The sequence below is a fragment of the Cheilinus undulatus genome, linkage group 1, assembly GCF_018320785.1.
Source record: "Cheilinus undulatus linkage group 1, ASM1832078v1, whole genome shotgun sequence".
Taxonomy (NCBI): Eukaryota; Metazoa; Chordata; class Actinopteri; order Labriformes; family Labridae; genus Cheilinus; species Cheilinus undulatus.
In genome coordinates, this window is record NC_054865.1 from 37,428,054 (window position 1) to 37,455,808 (window position 27,755).

The following is a 27,755-nucleotide window of genomic DNA, read 5'->3' on the forward strand; positions in this document are numbered from 1 at the left end:
GTTTTAATAAACTGACCTCTTTGGTGGGTCCCCTTTCTGAACTTTGACCCACTGCTCCACCTGTGCCAGTGTATTCTTCCTCTGCACGTGTTTCTCAGAGTCTTTCCGTGAAACAAAGCCCCTCTGATAGACCAGATTTCCATTTTGTTCAGGGGGCAGAGCCACCTGGATCACAGTCTGCTGTCCATTCTTGTGAGCGGTACCATCCAGAGAGTCTGGAGAGAGTCTTTCTCCTTTCTCATCTGGGGCTGAATGGCCGGGCCTCCCCTGGATGTCTGATCCATACCTCGCTCCATCTCCATTAGACGGGTGGATGCCATTATCCCGGGGATCCTCTCTGTCTGTTCTGCAATGGCTTTCTGACTGAGACGAGTGCTGGTTAATGTGGAAGTGGTTGGTCTGAGGGATGTGCTGCACTGTCTTCTTTGGCTTCTCCATCTCTCTGTTAAAAAAAGACATATGGGATCATCAATGTGTCATCAAAATTATTTCTGCCAATAACAATGTGATAAATCTTTCTTGTAAATCAAAGAGAGCATGCAATACAGAGTTACTGAGTCAGCACTCAATTTTTTAAGGGTTACACAAAGCTACACTTGTACAGTAATTTAACTGTCAAACTACTTCCCCTTCTCTCTGAATATTATGATGGAGTGCAGCAATTTTGAAAGCGAGGACAACACAACATCAAGCAGTAGATAAAATGCATAACAATGGATACTCAAATTAACCGTAAGTGGAACCCCCCCAACAAAAGGCAGAATCATACTGAGGCACTTAAAATATACAGTGTCATTTATCACTGAGTTTCTCACAGGAAAGATCGGTGAATATAGGCAGTTACTCAATTACTTACCATCATTCATTTCCCTTTTTTTTTTTTCTATTTGAGAAGAAACACACCAGAGGGCACGGTAAAGAACAAAGGACAAATGACAGCTCCTTTATCTTCACATAGAAGCTGCTCTGCTCAGTGAGTTCAAGTGATAATACTTGAATGTCATTATATTTTCAATTTAAATTCATAATTTTAACATTATAACTCAGGTTAAAAAATCTGATTTTAATTATTATATTTTTTTACATTTTGATCCTCAGGAAACACACTGAATGACAACTTTTATTTGTAATATTGTTGTGGTAAACACAACAGAAAAGGTTCAAATAAAGTCAGACAGATACAGATAATGCAATGAAAGGGGACTTTCATTGCATCAGGTGAAAATGTATCCAGTTTTCTAAATGGTTTACACATAAATGTGATTCATTTCTTAGGAAATAAATGTTGAAATATTTAAGTAGAGACACTAACAAAAAGGCTGATTTCACCTGACTGAGGTGCTTATTTTACTCCTCTTGGCATTTAAGTGGCTGGGAAAACAAAATTCAGACCGAAAAATTATTACTTATTGGTGCTAAGCATTTTTTTTCTTCTCAAGTAGAGACACTAACACTACTGACCTACACTGGCCTCTAGGTGGCATAATTGCATAGAACATTCAAACTCTGCAACTCAGTCTATGTGACTAAGTATGGTCTGTGATTTTAATAAACAAGCCATTGGGCTGTATGTTGTATGTACACATTCTTCAAGGAATCTCATCACACCAAATCAATCAATACCACATGGCTACTGTACATGAAGATGGGGTCTTCAGTTTGAGACTTTGGCTTTGCCATACTCAAAAGTCACACGTAAGAATGAATTAAGACTTGACTTTTACCTGCCCCTTAAAGACTTCAGGGTCGACTCAGACATAATCTTTAAACTTTAAATGATGTTTTCCAGTGCATTTTAATTAGGAGCTGAATGTCATTCCCTCCCATCTTGTTCAACTCTCTGCATCTGCTGTACAATGGCTATCCCATCACCTACAGCTGCTACAGACAGGGCTGGCTCCAGGCATACATGATACTTGTAGTCATCATGTTCAAGAGGACTGCTTTCTCAAATACTGAATATTTCTAAGACCGCCTTTATATGATGTTACATATTTGGTCATCACAGGTTACAGTGGGTACGATAATGGAGCATTCAGATAGAGGGGGGACTAATTAGAAAAAAATAGGGGAAGAATTCAGCCTCTGTAGGAACTTCTCATAAAGGTTGATTTTCAAAAAGATGCAAAATTACTTCATTAATATTGTACATTTTATCATCAATGAGCCAATGTGCATCTGCGTATAATATATATGTTCCTTATGGCAAAATGGGGCATTCCAGTCGCATCCAGATTAAATGATAAACTGTACTACCTGTGGTTGGTTTTAGAGACAACAGATTTTTTCTACATCATGCTACAAGTCTTTAACCTGACACACCAGATGGATGTGTTTCACACATCCATTTGGAAAACACATGATGTAGCCGCGTCCGAGGTGCGCGTGCGCAGCTACCAAGGAATAACGAACTATGGCAACTATAGACATGTCAGTACACAGCTTTGTCATTTTTGAAAAGAAAACAACTCACTGCTGTTCTTTGTTCTTCTTTTTCAAGTTTCAAGTTTTGATAAAACTGGCGCTTTAGCAGCATCAACGCAAAGCTCTTCCGCCATAATTGCACCGGCCTCCTGTTGCTGCTCACGACTCCGCTGCGCCTGAAAGCACTGCCCCTCACCACTGATTGGTCCTGTCACTTTCTAACCGGGCCCAAACGTTTCAGATGGGAGCTTTGCAAGATAGATTTGCCAGTGAGAAACAAAGAAACAGGCGTATCCATCTGTTTTGCAAGGTTAACAAGTTTTTGTCTTGTACAAGATATTCAACCTACAGTGCCTATGAAAAGTATTCGTCCCCTTGGATGTTTTACCTTTTCACTAATTTTTGCCATCTCTTTCCATGTCACGATGATGAATTTAACTTAACTCTAGGGACTGTTCAGTGCCTTGTAAATGTTTTGGATCTATCCCCTGACTCATACTTTTCAGTAACCTTTTCACTGAGTTTCTTGGAGTGTTCTTTTGTCTTCATGGTGTAATGGTAGCCAAGAATACTGATTAACCAGTGACTTGAACCTCCAGACACAGGTGTCTTTATACTACAGTCACTTGAGACACATTCACTGCACTCAGGTGATCCCTATTCCACTTACTGTGAGACTACTAGAACCAAGTGGCTGGACCGCTGTTGAATCAAGTCAGCCACTGTAAAGAATGAGAATATTTATTTTAAAAAAAGCCAAATTTTATTGACCATGACTTATTTATATAATGATTAAAAGGGTAAAACATCCAAGGGGTTAAATACTTTTTATAGGCACTGTATGTAGTACCAGTGCTGAGGGGCAAAAAAAGTAAACATAAAGCCCTGTTACAGTAATCACAGACAGTACTGCAGCAATCTCTGCCAGCCATTGTTACTATAACAGAGAGAACTTATAATTTTGGTCTTTTTGTAAAAACTGCAACAGTCTCTTCTGTGTGGTCTGTGTTCACTATCAACTGGCTGCAAAAAAACCTTATGAATACAACACCCAGATGTCAATACAGACACTTGAACACACAGACTGCAAACATCTCAATGCCCCTGAACAGACAGACAGGATTGGACCTACAGCACTGCAGGAAAGAAAAACAGAGCAACTTTTAGGAGTAAAATTGGTGTTAACCATGTATACTCAGCAATCCAACACTGTAGTTGATATGCTTGAATCTTTACATGTAATGCTCCTCCGAAACAGATGATTAAAACAATTATTTTAATCTATAACACCTTTGTTCTTTCAGAGATGTTATTTCAGACATATCCGGTTCAAAGAGACGGCTGCTTAATAGCAGACCAGATGCTGGTCTGAGCAGAAGTTAAACCTATAAGAGAAGTGAATCTTACTCTATAGAGCGAGACCAACCTCTTTATAGTGTGACTCTGCTGCATCAGTGCAGCCTGGTTCATGGCCCGGATCCAGCCATTCATGTCCTCCTGTGTGTCCGCACTGAAGAAATATGTCCGCATCCCGCAGTGTTCTGCCTGTGAGCCAATCACAGAGTTCTTATTGTAAATGTAGGAGCGCATTCCCGTATGGGTCGCCTATCAAAGAGAGAGATAAAGAGGAAGAGAGAGAGAGGACAGATATAAAAAAACTTCTCCTATAGGACAGGAAAAAGCTGCCAAAGAGGCTGATGAATGGAAAACTTTGCTTTCTTGTTCACTCAGTCTGACAGCTGTCAGCGCTGTGAGGACAAAGTTTACAGCAACATTTGATTGAAAAACAGAAGAGGGGGAAGGATAGTCCTGCAGCAAAAATAATGTGAACATTGTGCTGTTTCTAGCCATTGATAAAGCATACTTTAGGTTATATATGCAGCTTTGGGGAAAAACAGCTTCAGCAAAAATAAATTTGTCATTAGCAGATAGAGGGAGAGCAACTGCAGCAAACAACAAAATAGGAGCAACAAATAGGCAATAATGGGCATTTGTCACCAACTTGCTCTGGAAAATCCAATTTTGATTCAGAAATACAGCTTTATTTTGTTTGTTTTTCTGTCTCTGTGCTCTTCCCCTGCTGAAATATGTTGCATTTATTCACAACATACACCTTCTAAGTGCAAAGAATTACTTGGAAATGGTTAGTCTATTTTATCACTCAACAATGTTTTATGCAAGATGCTGTTTCTTTATATATGTATATATAAACCAGTGCATAACTCTGTTATAGACATCCTGAATAAAAGGATATTATGGAGTCCAGCTGCACAGTATTTTGCATTAACAAAGGGGAAAGTGCATATTTATATCCAAACTATATCCAGAGAATGACAGGAAAGGACCCTCCTTCATTTGCATTCCTTGTGAATTAATCTGCAAGTTAAGTACAATGAAAAAAACATTTAGTTAATTTTGGTGAAAAGGTGGGAGTTATGCCCTTTGTGTGAGTACATAAATAAAAAAGTCACCACAGGTAACCATCGTTGTAATTTCTAATCTTGTTCAAAGTTGGTTTTAAACCTCCTTTAAATGTTTTTAGTCGTAAGCTTAGGATTTTATGGGTCAAAGTACAATTTTAAGACCCTTACAAGCCAATCATTTCAACATACATTAAGTTTTAATTGTACGCGAGAAGCCAAACACTCCAGAGTCAACCAGACAACAGACCTGCTCAACAAAGACATAAGAAAAAGGATCAAAAGTTTATGTGAATTTTCTCAGTCAAAACAAGTATGTCGGGGGAAATTGCTGATGGCAACAAACATCCACAAAAATGCAATGAAATCGGAGAGGAGAGGAGCATGGGAAAGAATTTCTCAGACTCTGTTGTCCTATCTGTACAATGATGATGAGAATGTGATAAGTGATATGAAGCTTGACTAGACAAATACCAGAGCCACTGAGCAATTATGTACAATCAAATGAGTTACCATGGGAACTTCAGTCATGCTCTGCTCACTGACCATGCCTTTTACAATTAAATTAGCCTTAAAAGTATCTGAGCAGTACACAAATGTTTTGTCATGTTGGATTTGAAATGACACAATGACTTTAAAGTTAAAGCACTGGCTTTCACTTTGATTTCTGAAAAGTAATAGTAGGTAAATAGTGTAAGTAATGCAGCCTTGTTTATTATCCTTTAAACCAGTGGTTCTCAACACTGGGGATAAGACCCAAATGGAAGCCCTCAGCAGACATACATCCCTAAATTTTATTTTACTTCATTTTTCAGTGACAAGAAGTACATTTCAGTTGTTTTCTCAAGATCTTGTTTTATTTGTCTCCAAATGAAAACACTACTCTCCCTGTTATAAAACAAGTGCATCTCAAAAAAATTTAATATCATGAGAAAGTTCATTTTTTGCAGTGATTTAACTAAAGTAAAACTTCAATATATCCTACATTTATTATTACAGAGTGAGATATTTCAAGGCTCTTTTAGTTTAAGTTATGATGCTTCTGATCCACCATCTTAACCTATTAGTATATCACAAAACATCATTCCAAAAAAGGATTTCTAACACAGAAATGTTGACCTTTTGGAAAATTCTGCCATTTATGCACTCAGTAATTGCACTCACTGTTGCTTGTGCACCTTTTTTTACCCAATTTTTCTCTTGCAGTCACCTTTACATGGATTTGCTTTAACACCCCCTCCAAGAACAGCCTGCCTTTTCAGCAGTGACCATCTGTGGCTTACACTCTTTGTGAAGGGACACTGATTTTTCGTCTGGACATTTGCTGAGTCAGCAGTCTTCCCCATGATTGCAGTTGTGTGTACTGAATGAGAATGTAAAAATTAAGGCTCAGGAAATCTTTTCAAATTGGACTTTTACACAATATTCTAATTTTTTGAGATATGGTATTTTTGATTTTCGTGAGCTGTAAGCCATAGTCGCTAAGATAAAAATAAAAGTCTTGAAATATTTTACTTTGTATGAGATAAATCTAGAATATATGGAACTTTCTGAAAAAAGGACTTTTATGTGATATTCTAATTTTTGAGATGCAACTCTATGTTCATTTCTCAGATCTCTAGCACTACCAGGGCTTCTGTATGAGCATATTTCTTTGCCCTGTCTCTTTGTTGAGATACATACCAGGCCCAAGCTGCAACATTTTTCATTAAGTTCAGTTAAGAAGTGGAAAAGTTTAAAAATGCAGGTAGCAACTTTCCATGATGGAGGTGGTGAGGAGTCCTGATGTTAGATCAGTTAAGAACAACTGCTTTCAATCAAACAAGACATGGAAGAGTTGAAGAAAAGTTCTGTACCCTGTGCATATTGAGCAGTTTTCCTGTTTCATCTCAAATCCAATCAGCTGATCACAGTGCAAAATAAAAAAGGACCGTGTCGCTGTAAAGACTATTTTCGTCTGCATTGTGCTCCAGAAATAAAAACTTAGATTTTCTCCTTGAATAGCATTCAAAGCAAAACTTTAAGTTAAAAGCAATCCTATGTGCTCTGGCATTGTCTGAAGATGACTGCCGTCATGTCTGCACTGATATAACTTGATACACATTCCAGAAATGTGCATTCAGCAGCTTCTGACATGACACGAAACAAAATGAGCCAAGGATGGCGTTCCACTGATGAGTCTGGAGTGAAATCAAATACCTATTCATGCAAGACAGGAAGTCTGTGTGATTCAGGACGGTCGCCCGCAGAGAACAGTACTCACTCCGCCCGCGCACACACACCGGGTCACAATGGGAGGCAATTGACCAACAGGGAATGAGAGAAACACAGTGACATGAGCAAAAATAAGAAAACAGGAAGTTACAGCCGATTAATGCTGACTCAATCTGAAAGAGCAGAAATGGCTCCAGCTGTGAACGTGTGGTAGTCAGAACAGAACCAAGAATGAGTAAGAGAGACAGCAGCAAAAGTTGATACATGATTTTGATTTGGGACATCACTGGACGACTGCAGGAAGGAAAAAAAAACTAATATTTTAGAGAAATACTTAGCCAGCAGAAACTGAGTTTTATCATCCACTCCATCTCTACTCTATTGTTATTTTAAAAGTAATTTTCGTTTCATGCTACACGTCAGCAGCTCTAACAGTCTGAAACATCCGCTTTGTTCAACAACACCTGACATCTACTAAGCTGTTGTCATGCTTGCTTAGCTGTAACTGCAAATTTCCAAAGCACCTTGGAAACTCGTAATGAAACCTGCTCTTTAATGCATGATGGCTCAGAGAGGGCTGAAGGGAATAGGGATCTCTTTAAATACAGGGTGGTACAGCAACAGCGGCAGCAGCTTGTTTCACCTCACCTTACATTCACTCCCTAGCAAGTGGTGGGAGGAGACGCTGAATGGGCTGAATGCATAATTAACATTCCCAGCAGCACAATTATCATACAAATCCTTTGTATGTAACATGATCTTTAAACCCCAGGAGATCAGCACAGTTCATATTCACGCAGATGTGCACTCAACGCACACATAGGTACACAGAGAATCCATGAACAAAAGCCAGAGTACAAAGGGGCTGAAAGGATTGCAACAGAATGCCCCGAAGCTGCAGTGGTGCATCAAACATTCAGGCACTATTGTTCTTTGCAACAAGCTCTGTGTTTCCACAAAGGAGGAGCTGGAAAATGTTAACACCCTCACTGTTACAAAAAAAAATCCCATTGCTGTCCTCTGGCAGATTTCACAGAAGGAAAAATGAAAAGACTGTGCTGCATGCGAGGAAAAGTTGTGTCGCACAGTCAATACAAATGGCACTATTACCATATGCTGGCTGCTTCTGCAAGGTTCTGTATAAGTAGAAAGTTATGTGCCATTCAGATCTCAATGAAACAAACCTGCTGGAGTCTACACTGAACATTGAAGACTGCTGTAGTGTAGCTGCTCTAGTGTACTAGTGGAGACCCCAAACATTGTGAAAAAATTCCTTCTGCCTCTTCTTACAATGGATGAATAAAACCAGAACATGAACAAATCTGCTAAACCTGAAACACATAAGCCAGGAGGTCCAAACTTTTGTCACTGAGGGCCACTGGGACTCTTTAATGTACTGTACCTCACCTTTAATGTATTAAATGTCTACAAAAATATCCAGTGTAGGTTAAAAGATGCTTAGTCACTGAATATTTAAAAAAAAAAAAGATGATTGCCTGCATTTGAGCTTTAAATTTTTTTCCAAACACTAAAGGGTTATGGGGTGGCTGATCAGGTTTCAGGGAATAACCCTCCATGCAGTAGAGAGGGGAGACACTGATGGCTCAAGATTACAAGCAAGAGGAGATTGACATATTTAATAGGAGTGATGCTGCTTAAAGAAGATAAGTGCAATATGCTTTGTAAACCTTGAAACGGAGCAGACAGTGGAGAAAATGAGTGCCATTGATGCTGCTATTTCCCCTCTAATCCTTCTGTCTTAATGCATCAGGGCATTATAAACTGAGGTGTTATAATAATTTTAGTTGCAGACACAGACATGTGCATATGTTTTAGACATGCACAAGTGTGTCGCTCGGCAGCCAAGGTCAAGCTCAATGGCATCTCTTTTGTTACCCATAGTAACCAACAGCAGTTTTCGGGCCCTTGAGACATCAACAGCACAAACAGGGGCTCATGGCAACCCTACTGCCCACCTGGACGGTACCTTAGGCCATGCTTACTTGCCACATCCACCCCTTACTCCGCCCTAAAGGGGTGGACTTTATGTTTTCAACAGATTATTCCTCCATTCCCCTGGTAATATGCAAGGACATCAGGGCACGACCGGGGTTGTGTCAATCTTCTTTTCCACTCAAAGGCAGGCTTACTCACCATAACACACCCAACTCCAGCCTCAATTTTGGCCTAAACATGCCTAGAAGTTCTGCACAGTACTGTATGTTCACCATAAACATTTTTGCCTCATTTTCTTCATGACCAAAAGCATGTCAATGAATTCCTCTGGTCAAAATGTTTGTTAAGAGAATTTGTAGAATTTGCTGCAGGCCAATTCCAGTGCCAGTAGTTTGGACACAAATGCCATTATAAATGGATTATCCTTGACCAGAGCACATAAAGGGTTGTACAACAGCAACCATGTAAATTCCCATTACTGGGTTTGTGTTTAAAAAAGTCGGCAAAAAGATGCAGCTTTAGCTCAGTTGTAAGGGCAGTCACCTCATTTACAGAGGTTACAGTCCTCTAAGTACTGGGGCTATTTTAAATCATCACCTGCAACCATGTCATCCACTTACATTTCCTGTCTTCTCTCTTTTCTTAAGCAGTCCTATCAACTAAAAGCACAAGGTCAACAAAAGGTCAGTGATTAAGAGGTTACCACTGAGAGGAAAACATCTGCACAAACACAGAAGTTATTAAGTAGCAGAGTACTGTTCTGTATACTAACAAAGTCTGCTTTTGTCTTGATTATAGAAGGAGTTAAACTTCTTATTTACAATCCCACTGATATATTTTTTGATGCTCTATCCAACAGACATACAGTATATTGTTGGTGAACAAGTAGAGATTTCATTATTAAGACCTTACAATCAATTACTGGCTGCATTGAATATCGATAAAACAAAAGGTGAATGGAAAACTCAGAGATAGGGGGAACTAGGGTGTTAAGAAATACCAACAAAAATGATGTAATAATGATTATTTTCAGAAAATAAATAGTAGGTAATGAACAATTTTCCTGATTTCACACAGAGTTGATAACATCTTTTACAGTTTTGAGTCAATGCCACCTCCGTGTTACCTTGAATGCGTATTTTCGGTTTATGTGGTCATCAGGCTCGACTGGTGCAATGACATAACTAGGAAGAGGGATACTTCCAAGAACCGTCTCTTCTCGACTGTCTGTGAAGAAAAACACACAATACACAGAGTAATTCATCAAGAAATCCAAAACAACACACTCTAATTCATGCCTATACTTTTTATGATGTTTACGAGTGGCTGCAGATTTATGAACAGCAGGAACATTACTCGGGCATAATTCATGGATGACTTGTCTGGACGAGGACATGTGGCAGCATGTGGCACGAGGTGGCATGTGGCTTATCTATTATTCAGTGTGATTAATGGAGTAGAGGAAGAAGATGCTCTGGCAATACAAGCACAGATAACATCCCATAATATAACACTCAAGTTAATAAGGAAGGAGAAGTGGGAGGAAGAGATAGCAGGATCCATCATACATCTAATTATAGGCTGTGATTAATCAAGAAATTTATCTTCCCTTTGAGATCATCAAAGCTTTTTATATCTGATAAAACAATCAAGCACACTTTGGTTTCTGACAGTATTAAGAGTGGCCATGTGCACTTCCCACAGACTCACCTTTATAGTAAAACAAGCAGTAGTCTGACAAAACAAACCACTTCCTTTTCCACAGTCGCATTCCTGAGCTGTCCTGGAGGGGAAAGAGAAATGCAACAGACAACGTATTTATAAATCCTCTTCTTAGGAACATATTTTAATTCACAGTTTAATTAAAAGAATACTTTGGGGATACTTGTTTGCAGAGAGCTTTGGGTGGTGGGGGTTTTGTGCATTCCATTAAAACAATAATTAAATTTCACTTGAGATATTTTTTCTTGCAGGATTCTGTGAGAAGCTGCTGGCTCCACGTCTAACTCATCCCAAATGCTGCTTTTTGTCTTACTTAAACTTCTCATGTGCTATCAAACACAGAGCACAAAAAGGATTTTAAAGACATTAATTTTATAATGTATAACAGCTCAGGAAGCTTCTATTACACAAGGACACTTGTCATATCAACTGTAATATCAATTGTATATATCTTTATAATGATTTTGCACAATATAACTACAGAAATATACAGTGCCTATAAAATGTATTCACCCCCTGGACGTTTTACTCCTTTATTGATTCTATAAATCAATCATGGTCAATATAATTTGGACTTTTTGACATTTTTTTTTTTAAACTCTCTAATGTCAAAGTGAAAACTGATTTCTACAGAGTTATGTCAATTAAATAAAAACATGGAAGGTAAAATAAGTAATTGTATAAATATTCCTCCCCTTTAAAATGGGGTGCCATTTCACAATTATTGAAATTGGGATCACCTGAGTGCAGTGAATGTGCTTTAAGTGATTGTAGTACAAAGACACCTGTGTCTGGAATGCCCAGTCCCATTTTAATCAGTATCCCTGGCTACCATTACACCATAAAGACAAAAGATTACTGAAAAGTATAAACCAGGAGATGGATACATGGCACCTCTGTAAATCTGCCTATATCAGATCTTCCTCAAAAACTGAAGGACCGTGCAAGTAGGAGACTAGTGAGAGAGGCCTCCAAGAAGACACCTATGACTACTCTGAAGGAGTTACAGTCTTCAGCAGCTGAGATTGGAGAGACTCTGCATACAACAGCTGTTGCCCAGGTTCTTTACCAGTCAAAGTTTTATGGGAGGAGGAAAAGAGAAAGTCCCTGTTGAAGAAAACTCAGATTAAACCTCGACTAGAGTTCACCAAAAGGCACGTGGGAGACTCCATTGTCAAGTGGAAGAAAGTTCTTTGGTTTCATGAGACAGGAATAGTGCATTATGGCCATCGGACAAGATGCTATGTTTGGCAGACATCAGATACAGCACACCACCACATACACACTATCCCCACTGTTAAGCACAGTGGTGGCAGCATCACTCTGTGGGGGTGCTTCTCAAGCAACTGGCCCTGGAAGACTTGCAAAGGTAGAGGATAAAATGAATGCTGCAAAACACAGGAACATCTTGGAGGACAAGAGAACTACGGCTTGGGAGAAGATTTATTTTCCAGCAAGGCAATGGCCTGAAGCATACAGTGAAAGCTACAAGAAATGTTTTTTACACAGCAAGGTGTATGTTCTTGAGTACCCAAGTCAGTAAGTAAGTCAGTAAGTCATAAGCCCAGACCTCAATCCAATAAAGGATTTGTGACTGGACTTGAAAGGGGCTGTTCACACCCAATCCCCTTAAAACTGACAGAGCTTGAGCAGTTTTGCAAAGACGAATGGAGTGAAATTGCAGTGTCCAGACCTTCAAGCCTGATTGAGACCTATCCACACAGACTCAGTGCTATGATTGCAGCCAAAGGTGCATTTACTTAATACTCACTTGAAGGGGGTGAATATTTATGCAGTTGCTTATTTTACATTACATATTTTCTTTAACTAACATGCCTTTGCAGGGATCTTTTCTGACTTTGATATTAAGGGGGTGTTTTGTAAAGAAAAATGTCAAAAAAATTATATTGACTATGATTTGTTTACAAAATCAAGAAATGGGTAAAACATCCAAGGGTTTGAATACTTTGTATAGGAACTGTTTGTTCTAAAATGTGACATGACATGCTGTTCAAAATAAATCATAAGAAGAACAGAAACACTCCTGCTCACCTGTTTATAGAGCCAGCCTCTCACCACCACAGGGATGTTAAGGTTTCTTTTGATTGAATGATCCCTCTTGCCAAAACTGTGTACTTTACTGGGGCCCCTGGAGCCCTGCAAAAAGTAAAGAAAGAACATTTACTTTGAGCAAACCTTACTGTAAGGCTACCCTTAGTGCTGGCAGCCCATTTAATCGAGCTTTTTGCTTCCCTAGATTATGAATGCCAAGATAATCAAGATTAAAAAATGTTTTTTTGTGTGCCATGTTGGGCTGATTTTGTCCATATGTTTTGGTGTGTGTGGTAAAAAGAGAGCACCCCCTTTTCCTGTAGAGCACACTGTGTGCTCTGCCCCTCTAACAAACAGCTCTCACTTCAATTTAAGTGAGGAGCAGTGGGAGCCAGTGCATGTAGTATGATTAGTTTGTAAAGTGAAAGAGCTGTATTTTACTTCTACCTACCCATGTTTTGAATTCCTTTTTAAGAGTGATGTAGGGTTCATCAAGCAAGATAAAAAGAAAGGAGATCTTAAAATAGTGAGTCGTATTTTTTCCTGGAATGTCCTTTCGTTAACTTCCCCTTGTACAAAGAGGAAATGCCAACAGGCTATTTCTGTGGATGTGCGATTCATTTATAACCAGGTATATTTTTAGGAAAGGTTATTTCAGGCAAGATTTACTCTCGTCATTCTTCTCATGGGCTTTTCTACAAAAACACTTAGGGTTGTTGGTGAAAACAAGACATTCATTTAAAGTGTGTACCAATTTTCCACACAGTCATAAAAGTGACAAGTAAAAAAAAAAACAAAGGACGGAGTCACTTCTAACAAATCAGACAGTCAAAGTTTGATTAATCTATAAAATATCAACAGTGTGTCAGAAATGTCCTTTGCAGAGTACAAAGCCCAAGGTAACAACTTTAATATTGCTTGTTTTTGTCTGGAAAACAAGAAATATCTGGTGTAATAAAAGATGAGAATAAAAAAGGACAGCTAGCATGCAAATTAGGGGTCACAAGTGAAAAGGTTTGGCAATTTTACTTAGAAAATCACATTACCAATTCTTCAATATCATAACTGTGGCACAGTTTTACATAGAAGAACTTATTCATACTTGTCTTTAAAGCAGAGTAATGTTTGCATCCACATTTAAAAAATCAATTATTTAGAGGTTTTGAGGTTAGCATTCTAGTATTTGAATTGTATAGAAAGAAAGCCCCTTGTGATACAGCATCTCATTCTCAGTGGGGATCCTAACACAAATGTAAAGAAAAACAGGAAGAGGATATGTTTCTGTCCTGTGACAGCTGTGTGTGTCCAATATCTATCGTTTGCAGCAAAATTTCCATCATCATCTAAAAAAACTAGTTTATAACAAAGACTGTCCAGTTCCACAGGGTGTATATTTGAGTTTAAACACTCTTAAAGATTGTCTAAATTTGTGCTCTCACAGGCCATTAATCAGAGAGATAACACCCTCTAGACTTGATGAAACCAATTTATCAACATGAGCACTGGCTGTCATGGAGAGCTCTGAAAGAAATTTCCCATGAAGTCTAAAACATCTAGAGACATTAAAGCCCTGCAGTAAAACTTTATGATACAAGAAAAACATGCTTGACAAAAATAGCTCAGAGAAAAAAGAAACACTTACCTTTGGTGCTGAGGTGCCATCCACTGCTGCTGAGGTCACTACCTTGGAGGATTCGGTGACCATGTTGGGAGATCTCTGATTGGCCGCTGACTTTGACATACGGGCTTCTAACCTAAAGTAGAGATGACAGTGTAGAAAAGGGTCAGTGATACAGAGAGGATGAGAAGCATTGGATACTGATAGTCTTTGTCTCATCTGACAAACTACAGAGACATGAGGGAAACAGCTCAGCTCTGTGCTGAGCTTTCACATATAAAGGATATGACTATTTCCTGACACCGCCATGCGACCTGTCAGAGCAAATGGCTCTGCACTGGATGTGTTAACAGTGTAATCTTTGTGTCAGTGACACTTGGTCTGACACATACACACACTGTCCAGGGCACAAATCTGGTTAACATACATCTTATACATCAAAACAAACAAAAAGTAGCCTTAGCTGTGTTTTATAGCCATATGGCTGAGCATACTTATACACAGTAACCATCATTCAACTTTGCCAAGAAAGAGTCTCACCTCATATTTACTCATGACTATTGCTAAGGATAATAACACAAAACAAAGCAATTGCAGCAAAGGCTATACATGTTTGTGACAGGTATGCCTCCAACAAACTGCTTTAAACAGACTTTTTAATGTTCAAACAAGATTCTTGGAGCCTTAACAAAGCCTAGTCATAGTGCAACAACTGATAATGCCCTCTCATTGATAGGACTGCTATATTATATAAATTAAGCACATATCTGGATAATAATATTTGTTACAGTATAAGTAAAGTGAAATAAAGTTTGCAGCAACTGACAAAACAATTCAGTGAAAAAGAATAAATAAAGCAAGTAAGAATAAACTATTTAATACAATAAAGTCAGTGGAAAAGATAAAAGAATAAAATATTTAGCATCAGTTACAACATGCCTTTTCAAAGAGTTGCATCATACAACTCCCAGCAGATATCTTGCTTAAAATGAGGAGTCTTTTTTCTGAAATTTACAATAATTTGACAACAAAGCCAGGCTTTAATGACCACAATTCACCAGGGACCATGGCTTCACATAGAATGGTCCACAATTAATTAATCTGACATGGTTTTGCTTTTACAGGGGGTTTAAAAAATGACAGTAATTATGTAAATGTTAAACATACTGCAGACAACTTAAATTTCATACTTTTAAGGGGAAAAACTATATCCATGTATCTCACTTGATAACACTGGTGTTAAATAACAGGTTTGGAGCATACTGGCAGTGCATGTAGAGTACTAGATTAACACTGATGACTTTTCAGGCTCTTATAGCTTTTTGGTCCTACATGCTTGGTTATTGAGTTAAAACAGTTAATAACAGCAGTTCATGTTGATTTTCCTCCATAAATAACGGCAGACCCCATGGCAGACCCCATGTTACATCCCAGTCTAGAGCTTCTCTGTAGGTTGCAGACTTTTGGATTAAAACAAACAACCTGAAACCACCTAGAGATATTAACCCCTCTGTTTAAAAATTAAAGAAATTGTGATGACAGAACCACATATACCATACTCTGAACATCTGCAATTGAAATTTATTTACTTATTTATTTATTTATTTTAGATTAAACAGCATATTTTTCTGTAATTAATGGAGCTTCCTATTCTTTTTGCGAGGACACCGGTGAAACATCATACTATCCTTAAACATAGTATGTGAACTATAACATCTAACCTATCTTGTGTCAGTGATGCTCTTGCTACTTCTGGACTTAGACCAAGTCCTCCATGACCTAACAGTGGTGATGTTGAAATGCATTACTGTAGTTAACTCATATGGTGAAAATAGGACAGAGGCTTATTCTCACTTTTAAAATCTTCAAACCACCAGGCATTAACAATCAAATCTTTTTTATACTTATCTACACTGCTTATGTCAATATTTTCCTCAAAAAGGTAATTATCTTTTTAATGTTTTGTCAAATCTCTTTTTATATTTTTTTTATCATTTGGCTTTTATCAACAGTCTGCAGATTATTGTAAGAGTATGTGGAAAAAAATGAAGTTTAGGATTAGTTTATGCAAGAAGTCATACACCCAGCCATGATCAGCTAATGGCCAGCTGATCCCAATTATCACCTCCCAGCTCAAACAACCAATCACAGCTCCTTCTCTCAACACAGAGGTGTATTTAAATATGACGTTCTTCTCAATGATCCCTGCTTGCATCAGTGTCGATGCACCATGCTGCTACTGCTGCTGGCAAAGCTTATCCTCCCCCACCCCAGCCTCCTCCTTCATAGCAGAAAGCTTGTTGCACCTTCATATTAAGATTCATGCTACTATGGATTAATTGCTTTTGAACAAATTCTATTGTAATCAATACACATTGTCATAAAGGTATCTATCTATAGAGGGGTTTCTAGCTATGTGCTTCCTGAAAAAAAAAGCATGCTGCATGACTAACCCAGTGGGCATCTTTTGGGCAGAGCTTTCTCCACCAAGCAAAACTGTATATGCTTTGCAAAAAAAAAGGGTTAAATGTGTGATGAGAGTGTTCCTGAATTAACTGCAGGTTTGACCATATGACCTTTAATTATGCCTCTCAAAGGTCCAGTCAATTCTGGATCACAGTCATCCTTTATTTTTTCTGAGAAGCTTCAGTCCAGCTGCAGATTCAGCCTGCTATCATGCAGGATAAAACGACTAAAAAAATTAATTGGTCCTGGCTAATTTTAAAGGGTTAATTTTGTACCTGTGTTTACTGTTTAATTTTGATGTCATATTTTATTGCTTATTACTAAGTTAGAAAATAGGGTACAGCTATGGCTCATTAAGTAGAGTCTGATGTCTCTCAACTGGAGGATTGATCCAAGGACTTGAGCAGCAGTTGAAGCCTATTGTGCCATAAAGTGCAAAGCAGGAGAAGCTCTTGCAAGCCTGACCGGTCCACTGACTACAGGCAACCATCCAGCATGGTGCAGGTTGACTGGATCCCACAGGCTACAGGAGAGAGTGAGCAAGTTCTGCCCCAGACCCTAGAGTTGTGCTGCTCCTGATCCTTCCAAGCACCTCATCCTTGGATGGTGGCTCTTTAGGCCTTTCTCGTTCTTGTAGAATTTTTTTATATGCACACTAGTTGTTTGTTGTCTTCTGTCCATTGCCCTTGTCTGCCTCTCAGGCACCCCTGTGTATTTGGTTAATCATCACTTGTTGAGAGTCCTCTTCATAGAAGACACAGATTGGGTTGCCAACAAAGTCTGCCCTGGTTGCCGTCTCACTGAGGTGTCCTGACTTTCCAGTAGTCATTGCACTTTTTGCAGTAGTCAACTAGTCTTTACCAGATACAATTGCCCTTAAAACATACAAAGCAAAACACACTACTGTCTAGGAACTTCTTAAGGGTTTTTTTTTGTTTGTTTTGTTTTTTTTAATTTCACAGGTTAGTTTGGTTTCCTCTCTGTTATTTTGTTTGTCTGGATGCCTGGAAATTGAGGGATATGGGCCTTCATTATTGTGTTTTGGCCTCCCCAAGACAAGGCATCACAGAAGATTTACGTTAGATAAAATTCTACAGTACTAACAAACTGTTCTGCAGATAGTCTACAAGGGCAATTGAAATGCAACTTGCGTGCAACTCTCCCTGTCAAGAAGTGAAGTGAGCTTACAAAAGGTGACATTGTGTGACCTGTCTGTTTTACAGCTCTGCCACTGCCTCCTGTTCAGCAAAGGGGTTAAAAGCTGAACTAACCCTGTTTTTTTCCTGCTTTGTGCACCACACAACACCAAAGGTAAGGAAAAGGAGATAAGCCAGAGATGTATGTCAGAGACTAAAGCAAAAAGCTGGTAGAACAAGGGAGCAAAAGAGAGAGAGACCACAGTGGAACAAAACTTACAGTATCTGCATTCACAGCTTGGACCGCAGCCATGCTTTTTTACAGGATGATTCTGTTGTATCAAGGGGACTATGCTGTTTTATGTGAAGCTTTCATACTGTTTACCACCTCTGTCATTGGAAGAGTTCCCCAGGAGATTTGTTGTGGCATGTGGTGGAGAGGAGCGATATTTCACATTATGAAGTGCAGAAGGGGGATATACAATAAGCTCCATCTCTCCCTGCTCCTCTTGCGATGATGAAAATGAGGGCATATTTGACATTTTTTAATCCTGTCAGGCTGTGGGTGTACATGAGGAGAGCTGACGAATTGATCACAGTGTGGTAATCCATAAAAAAAGTCAAAGCCTTCAGGCCAGCAAAGCACAGGCTGATCGACCTCTCCACGAGGAAGGGCCTCCTGAAGCTCTTTTTCCTGCTCTGTCCCCAATTTGATACGGGTCTCAGGGGGACACACTGAGGTTCTCCATGCTTGAAATGGAGCCAGTGGTTCATGGAAGAAACCAGCTTCCTATTCAGATATCATTATGTGCAGAATGAATCCCACAACATCACTGTGACAGTGAACAGAAGTAACATTTGCAGAGCTGTGGGGTCACGCCTGTGTCGCACACATTCAATACCAAGACTGCAGCATTTTTACTCTACTAAACTCTGCAGCAGCATTAGGAAAAGAGGGGTGGGGGAGAGGGGAACACAAATGCAGCAGTAAAGTAAAAAGAGCGTCCAAACAATTCTAAAGATTCAGGAAACAATGTGTGTGTGTTTACTGCAACGCAGAAAGGCTCAAGGTAGATACAAGCAGATGGTATTAAACTAACTTTCTTTGTTCTCATGTTGACAACATACCACATTTTTACATTTAGTTTCAATTCTTATTAAAGTCAAATGACATTGATACCAGTTCGAATACAACAGCAACAAAAACAGATGTCCAATATAAGTTAATTAGGTTTTCTTGTTTTTTAATTACAGTAAAATAATAGTATGATAAGTTCTTTATCTCTCTTTCATTTGCAGCAGCTCTACTTTTAAGAAGCCTTAGGTTATAGAGGTGGACAGAGGATAAAGTCAAAAACAGGGATGAGAATGGGGGAGAGACATGTGGGAAAGGAGTGCGACCTAACTGCTGGGAGGTATTTTTTACAGTGCTGGTTAGTTAAATTTGTTAGGGCTTTGGACTATAAATAAAAAAGAACAAAAGGGAAACTACCTTGCCAATCTATAAAAGTGTGGCAATCAAAACCAAACAACACAAAGTTTGGCATCACTTTGTTGTTAATTACACATACAGCTGCATTATTGTACATCAGAACTGTCACTTCAGGGCTTTTAATTGTAGTTTCAATGTTATCCTGATAGGAGCATTTACAATATACACAAAAACAAAAGTCTGAATTTACAACAGTAGATTGAACGATATTTTAAATAAGCAAAGCTTAATACACTCTTTGTTTTTGCATTTCTTATCTTTATCACAATATCAAAAGATATCATCTCATATAGGTTGTTTGCAATCACGTGATCCCAAATGTGGGGGGCCATTAGGAATGACTGGGAACAGATAAGTTAGTACTTAACATTTGTAAATGGGTCTCTACGCTGCAAGTGTTATCAGAAAATCCCTACACTTACCAAAACCATGCTCCATGCTCTGTATCCTTGTTTTTTAACCTTGCCCTGCCTGTTTTGTGACATCTTAGTCATTTGTTGTTTAAGGGGAACAAACTGAGGCTATTCTTATCTTTGCTCACAGAGATAACAACTGCCAATTCAAAGTAAAGAATCATTCTCCCACTGTGAAAATATGCAAGTTAGCTTTATCTTTTAAGCCCCCAAAGCCACAGCTCAACAGAAGTTAAGGAAGGATGATGGGGAGTTTCGGGGGAATGAATGACAGTGGAGGACTCAAATAAATCACAATTAGTTTGCACTGCTTTAAAAGAACATTGTTTAATTAGTGAGAATGTGGCCGTCACATGCTCCTATCTTGACTTACTTTAGTCTATGGTTGAGTTGAGCCGTACATGATCATCTTACACCAGCCAGCTTAAATATGATCAAACACCTGCTGCCATATACTGTGCTCTTAATGTGCCATTCAGCTTTGATGGCTCCGCAGGATGAGAGTCAGTCAATATATACGACAGGGAAACTAACATGCCATGGCAACGCATACTGCAGTAAATGTAGTGTGGCCATGTCTGTAATATTCTTATTCTCTGAATCTCATGTATATGTCTTAATACAATGAAAATAATGACTAATATAAAGACAAAGATATAGTTAAAGTACGACATATGCCAGAGAAACAGAAAGCAAAGATACTAGATTAGATAAGTCATGCAAAAACAAGGAAAAAATATTGTTGCAACGCCAACCTTCATCTATACATGACAAGACGCCAGGCTTATAAGCATTTAGCAACAACAGCTAATCTTACTACACCAGGCCAGTTTGTGCATCATATCCAGCAGTGAATGATGCTGTAAAATCAAAATTTCACTCAACTTCTAAACGGGACTAGAAGATCACAAGCAGCACTTAATGCTTTATTATAAAGATTTGAGCCATACAGCGTAGCTGATAATGAAGGCCTCAGGCAGCTGTTTAAAGAGTGTGGATAATGCTGTTTAATCCCCACTCATCCGTTCATCACAGACACTGGGATGCTTACGTGTTATGAAATTATAAAGCAAAAAGATATTCTTGCAAATACAAGTGGGTTTATAATAAAGTGAAACTAGAACAATATTGCTGTGTGGAACAGCAAGAGAAATAACAGACAGAGCTATTTTAAGGGGAATAAATTTAATATTATTATTATTATTATTATTATTTGCATTTATCAACATTAAAGTCCCTGTAAAGTGATAGGAAATCTGTATTTTAGGTTTGTAGTATGACTGGCCACTGTGTTATGAACCCTCCATTTCCTGATGTTACTCTTCCGAAAAAAGCCTTCAATGATGATTAGCATTGTAGGTTTTTATTGTGACAGACTAGGCAGGAATAGACTGAGTCTGATATTTTACTTCACTTTTAGCATCATGACACTAACAGACAGGAGGGATTGAACTGCTGCTGCTTGTAGAGAGACAATCACAGCTCACTTCTTTTAATTATTCAGGACTAAAGACAAGTGAATGTGAATGAAACACACCTTTATCAGGTAAGATGTTTGTTCCTGCTGCATCTGGTACAAGTGAAAAATAGAAAAGCACTCCAGCAATTAGCCTACCCCCTGACCTTATGATGGACTCTGACCAGAGCACAGCTGCCTGACTCTCTGCCAGATCAGGTAGACAGAAATTGGGGATTAAAGTTACTGTTTTCTGGCACATATCAAATAGATTTCACAATGATAAAAAACAGAATATAGCTGGCTGTTAACTTTCAATGAAGGTAGGGACATCAGATAAAAACTGACTGTACTGAGATGAACTGCTTGTGATTTTATATCATTGTAGCCTTAGGGGAGGTGGGGTAATTCCCCATAGCAACCGGTGATGTCATGGGGTGCTATATTTGCCCTGCACAAGTTAAACCAAGCCAGGAAAGAGGTGAAAGACTTTCTAACAGTCTAAATCCAAAAATCAGTCACACATCTCAGTGTTTTCACATGTTTACAGCAGCCTTATTCCAACATATCTAGTGTGTTAAGACACATATTTTAGATTTCACTTTACAGGGACTTTAATTTATTTATTGGATCTTTGAGAATCTGAAAATAAGTCTTTTAAAATGTAGGATCCTTAAACTTTGCCTTTGCTGTTACTTTCTACAATAACAAACAGCTAACTGTGAATTCTGTGTAGGACATGTTTTCATTCAAAAGCAACATGCATCACAATCTACTCTGTACTCTGTATCCTGTTACATATTGTATCTTGAGGCTTTGGGAAACAGCCACCCCTTCTGCAGACCCCATGTAAAGAGTGTGTTGTGTTTTTGAAGTGGGAGGCCCAGGTTCAAATCCGGCCTATTACCCTTAAACCACATGTCATTCCCCACTCTCTCTCTTGTTCTGATTTCCAACTTTATTTACTGTCCAATTAGTATAGATGCATAAAGGTCCTAAAATAAATCTTTAAATAACATTTTAATGGCTGATTTTGAGAAAACTAAATCTGCACAGAAAATTTTAGGTGGGATTCTGTCACTGCCTAAGCACTCTTGCTTCCAGTTTTACTATTCAAACTGCACCAAGTAATACAGCCTTGATGTACCAGAAAATAAAATTAGCATTAACATAAATTGGCTGATTGATGAAGACATATTCATGACCTAAATGTGATATGAACACAATCAAAACCATACATGAGTGAGCTAATCTATTACTATAAATCCTATTAAGGCAGTAATTTGAGGAATAATAATCCCTCCACCCCCATGATACGCTTCATCAGTGAGGGTGACAAGCTATTTACCATTTTATTTTAGGCCTCCCAAAGCATGACCTTGGAGTAGCCCATCTGTACATTTAAGTGTGCATTACCTGCATCATTTCTAGTAAAAGCTCCACGCACCTGTCCTGCAGTGTGTACTCTGTGTTTTCAGGGGAAATCTGCCCAGTAACAGGATGCCGGAACGATGTAGCCCTCAGGTTGTGGCTGCAGGACAGAGAAGGATGCAAAACACAGATGACAGAGAGACAATACATTAGTATTACACCACATAAATCAGATTCCTGCCTGATCCACTCACCATACAGCTGTGTGTTAACAAAAAGATTAGCTTACAATGAAGACCTCGGCCATTTGTAAAGATATATGTTAGCTCTGCAGCCGGGTCAGGAACCACAGCTCATATTCTCTTACTCAAAGTGTGAGGCTCAGCACTCTCCTTTAGCCAGCTCGCCAGGCTTTATTGATTTCTGTTACATGGAGCCATTCATTGCTTTAACTAGAGCATGAACGTATGTTACTGCCACAGGAGAGAATAAGAACTAGATAAGTGGCTGCAGGTGCTGGTGTGAGAGATCTACTATTATGCTTTCACTGTTTGTATTTGTTAATGTCTGTCACATATGTGACAATCAAGGACAAGATCAAGACTTTTTCATTTGTACTTTAACAATAAACCAAAGCCAATTCTATTGCATTCTTTGCAATTACTTTACTACTTACTACTTCAAAAGGTGGAAAAAGTGTCTGATATGTACTGTCCTACTTTGATTGGTGGAAAGACTCTTCACTTCCTGTATGACAGCAGTTACAATGGATAAATACTAAACATGCAATGCTGTGTACCAAGCTGAACAACTTTACTCCCTGATTTCACCATACTTTTAAAGGAAAAATAATTATTTAGCAAACAAACATTGTGGGACACTGGTTTAAAAGGAAAACTCAATTCAAGGCAAAAAGTTAAAACAAGTACAAGTAGTGACGTGTGTAGCGCCACATTATGTAATAATGCCACATTATGTAATAACCGTAACCATAGGACTTAGTGTGGGCTCCAAGGTATGACCTACCCAACCACCTTGCTCTAACTCTAACCGCCTAGTGACTTATGCCTAAACCTAACCCCCCTTCAGGGCTCTAGACTAAACACCTAACCTTAACCCTAGGACTTCAGGTGGGCTCCAGGGTATACCCTACTACCTTGCCCTAACCCTAACCGCTTAGTGGCTTACAAAATGTGGCGTTATTACATAATGAATTGAAAATGTATTACATTATTACATAACGTGGGGTTATAACATAATGTGGCGCTACAACGTGTCATTCAAGGACGAGCTGGTTTTAAGAGCCAGCTCTTTCATGTGACGGACAAGAATTAGCTCCCATTTGAGAGCAGGTTCCTTTTTTATGGTTATTGTTTAATATACATAATGAGCCTAAATGAAGAGCTGTCTAGAAGTTGAAAAATCATCTTTTATCACTAAGATATGCCAAGTGATGTTGATCTCCAAAGACGGATGGAATTCCCATCACTGTGAACAAGACTAGATGAACACTGGCTATGAATACGCAAGCAAGACCAGGATTTATCCTACCAAACTGTGTCAAAAGGTGTGTTTCCATCAGGGGGTTAGTTTGATTGAGAACAGTTAGATATGATTTGGTACACTAAACACCAAAATAGTTTGCGTTTCCACAGACACCCGTACCCTCACTTGGTGGGCGGGCTGTAAAGTATGCATGTGAAGTCCCATGCAGTGTGAGTCTGCTGGTCCAGCTGCAGTTATAGAAGTGAGTGACAGAAATCAAGAGGGAAAAAGCATTAAACAGCTTTATTTAAGCTTTCAGCAAGTGCTTTTTAAAAAAACATAACTACATATTAATTATGTTAACCGCTGTCAGTGAAGATTCTCAGCTGATGGAGTACGCATACAGAAACATTTTGAGTCGTAACAGTATGTTAATATATGAATATCTCTAATCTAGAACAGTTTATACAACAAAATATGAAAGTTTAGGGCTGTACTGTGAGAATTCACTGCATTAAAAATAAAGTAAAAGTTCAGCTGGTGTTAAAATCAAACTAGATTAAGTCAGAGATTCTGGTTGTGCTGATCTCGTTTTAAAATAGGCTGCAGCCCGAAGTTTTACAAACACGTTCAACAACCACAGAGCGATGTTTTCAGAAGTTACCTAACGTAAGAAGCAGATGAAAAACTAGTTACAGTAAAAGGAATCAACTGATCTAAGGCTTCATATTCACAAAACTTAATTAATTTAATTAATTTAACTTTCATTATTATAATTTCCCATCCATCGCAGTGAGCCAGGCTGATGATATCAACATCCACAGATGAGGGAACAGTTTGTATCTCTGTCGAGTTCAAATATCCAGGTTAATGCTGATATTATTCTGTTTGTCTCCTGTTTTCACTGCTCCTCAAAAAGCAGACTTCCGCACCGAACTGAGCCAGACTGCTTGGTGGAAGTCACCTAAAACTGTACTGAACCAAACTGGACCAAGAGGTGGCGCATCAGAGCCAGACCTGAGCGTGGGCCGTGGGACTGCTCTAATTATCCAGAGAGGGAACAATATGCTCTGCAGTGTTTTGCCCACAGATCAAGGTGCAGCCATTGTATGTGGAAATTGGAGGTTACACCTACCACTGGTTGTAGTTCAGGGTATTAATCAACGAAATACCATGTGTCAGTGTTGTTACTGATGGTCTTGTTTGCTTTTGGATGTCACATAGAGATATCAGTCTTGATTCCAGTCTGTTCTTTAACTGGGTAGAACTCCTCACAGGAGCTTTCAACTGTCACACATCACTTGATTTTTTTAAGGTTTATTTTACGTGCACATACACAGCTCTGGAGCTTTAGGCCCTATTTAAATAACGTTTTCGGGTAAAAATGCTCAACTTTTGTTGCGTTTTGGCTGTCTGTCTACATGAGAACGGCATTTTTAGGTGCCTGAAAAACTATTTGGAAACAAGCTCCCGAGTGAAAGTTTTCAAAACATCCTTGTCTCTGTTTCCATGTAGATGGGCAAAACTTAACTTTCTGAAAACGCACATGCGCTCTACAGTTGCAGCCATTTACCATGCACAAGTAGGGTATTCACAAAAGCGTGGGTGGCATGACTCCCAGTATACATTTTCTTGAAATTTACCCACCTTATAGTTAAGGGTTACTCGAAAAAACAAGTCCACCTCATTGTCAGTCTATACAAATATTCATGTGCTTGCTATCTTTGATGATAACCGTGCAGTACTCAGGCTCTGAGGAAGGAAGGGTAACTACCCGCGCACGTGTATTGGTTCATTGCAAAATCACACTGCCAACTACTGGCCTGGCATGTAAACTACAGCATTTTCTGTTTCCTTCGGTCTTGTGTGCATGGAGATTGTTTTCAAAACGTTGCCGTCTGCATGTAGAATTATTTGAAAATGAAGACTAAACTAAACTAAGCAGAACGTTGTCATGCAAACAGGGCCTTAGAAGCCTGATAGTTTGTCCAAAGTCGATATATCGTGTGTTATTACAGAAAAACCTTACTTTTACCACTTCTCCTGCGGGACAATATATTGTGCAGTGCAGAAGTATTTGTCCCTTTCAGGCTGACTGTAAATCAGGAGGGAGGGTGACCCTGTTTGATAATGAACTGAACTGCAACATTGTTTCTGGCTTTTTTAGTTTTTCTTTTAAACCTTTCTCATTACTTTAGTCCCCATCCTACAAGCCCATACAGCTAAAAAAATGTAGCACTGTTTCTCAGCAGAAACTACTTTGCACCAGCTTGAAAAATTAGAGAGTAAATATTGAAATGCAGAGGCTAAAATCATATGCTACTCTCCATAAACATAAACAGCACAACAAATAAGAAACTTTCTAAGATAAACATGTTTACAGTATCGAATATGAGGTGCACCAAGGGTAAATAAATGACTATATATCCAGCTGTCAAGGGGTGAATCCTCTGAGGAACAGCTGCTGAACTTCAAAACAACACAAGGCGGAGAATGATACAAACAGAGCGAGGCCTCACTGCATTGCCGTGCAGCAGAGTGAGGGGAGAGAAAGTGAGCAGGGTGTTAAGATTTATGAGTTGACATTTCAGAAAAAGTTCAGAGGGTGTGTTCAAAAGGAATGACGATCACTGATTTCCAACACACAAAAAACTGAGAGCAAATATAAACAATCCGTTGAAGCTGCGCACACACACACATAAAAACAGCTCCTGATCAATCATATATGCAAACACACACACAGAGGCTCATACAGGCTGTGCCATTCATGTCCCTGGTAACAGCTCATAATTTGCTGAGCTGCACACACACACAGCACGGCACCGGCATCCCCTGTTAATTAGGAATCTGCATTCTTTGAGGCTTTTGTTTTAGCCGCATTACTTCTGAACTATTTGTCATGGAATTTTTGCAGCATCCTCGCCCCGTGTTCAAACTCTGCAGCACAGAGGGTCTATTTGTTTGCACAAAACTAGCTTTCATCAACGCTTGTGACAACATTGTCCCAGAGGGGAAAATGAACTGCAGCAGAGAGGCTGGAGCACACTGTGCAGGGAAACAGACTGTTGTGAGTACGAGGGAGACAACAGGGTTCATGTAAAAACTATACTTCTGTGTGACTTTACATTAATCTGAGTGTTAACTAGGGCTGAACGATTTGGGAGAATAATCTAATTGCAATTTTTTTTACCCAGTATTGCGATTTAATATGGTTTGTTTTTTTAAGTTCCTCATCTCATGTATTTTCAACCAAAAACAAGCAATAATTCATTCTATACTATAACCAACGCATTATTAGATAAACTAAGGCTGGACGATTTTGAAAAAATATATAATTGTGATGATTTCGACTCATTTTGCAAAATGGATATGAACTGTTGTATAAAAGGGAGTGATCATTTTAATATAATTCTCATATTTAACAAGAAAAACATACAGAAAATGAAGAAAATAGGATTTCTTTGTACACTGTTCTAAAAATATGCCACTAAAATGATTGTACCATATGTAATGTATAATGTCTCTGCTGC

The 27,755-nt window shown here is 38.8% G+C and overlaps 1 protein-coding gene across 12 annotated transcripts in view; it reads right to left on the reverse strand.

Annotated features, from left to right (window-relative positions):
• The window catches only part of plekha7b (pleckstrin homology domain containing, family A member 7b), a 99,497-nt gene that overhangs the window by 26,381 nt on the left and 45,361 nt on the right, over positions 1-27,755 (reverse strand). For 10 of the 12 annotated variants that reach the window (XM_041782972.1, XM_041782982.1, XM_041782955.1 and 7 more), the window contains 7 exons: positions 22,817-22,900; positions 14,431-14,542; positions 12,789-12,893; positions 10,725-10,797; positions 10,141-10,241; positions 3,851-4,029; positions 17-442 (listed from right to left, as the gene is read on the reverse strand). In XM_041782972.1, coding sequence (XP_041638906.1) covers positions 17-442; positions 3,851-4,029; positions 10,141-10,241; positions 10,725-10,797; positions 12,789-12,893; positions 14,431-14,542; positions 22,817-22,900 — 1,080 coding nt within the window. The remainder of the gene's footprint in view (positions 1-16; positions 443-3,850; positions 4,030-10,140; positions 10,242-10,724; positions 10,798-12,788; positions 12,894-14,430; positions 14,543-22,816; positions 22,901-27,755) is intronic. The other 2 variants (XM_041782964.1, XM_041783039.1) reach the window with 1 other exon arrangement.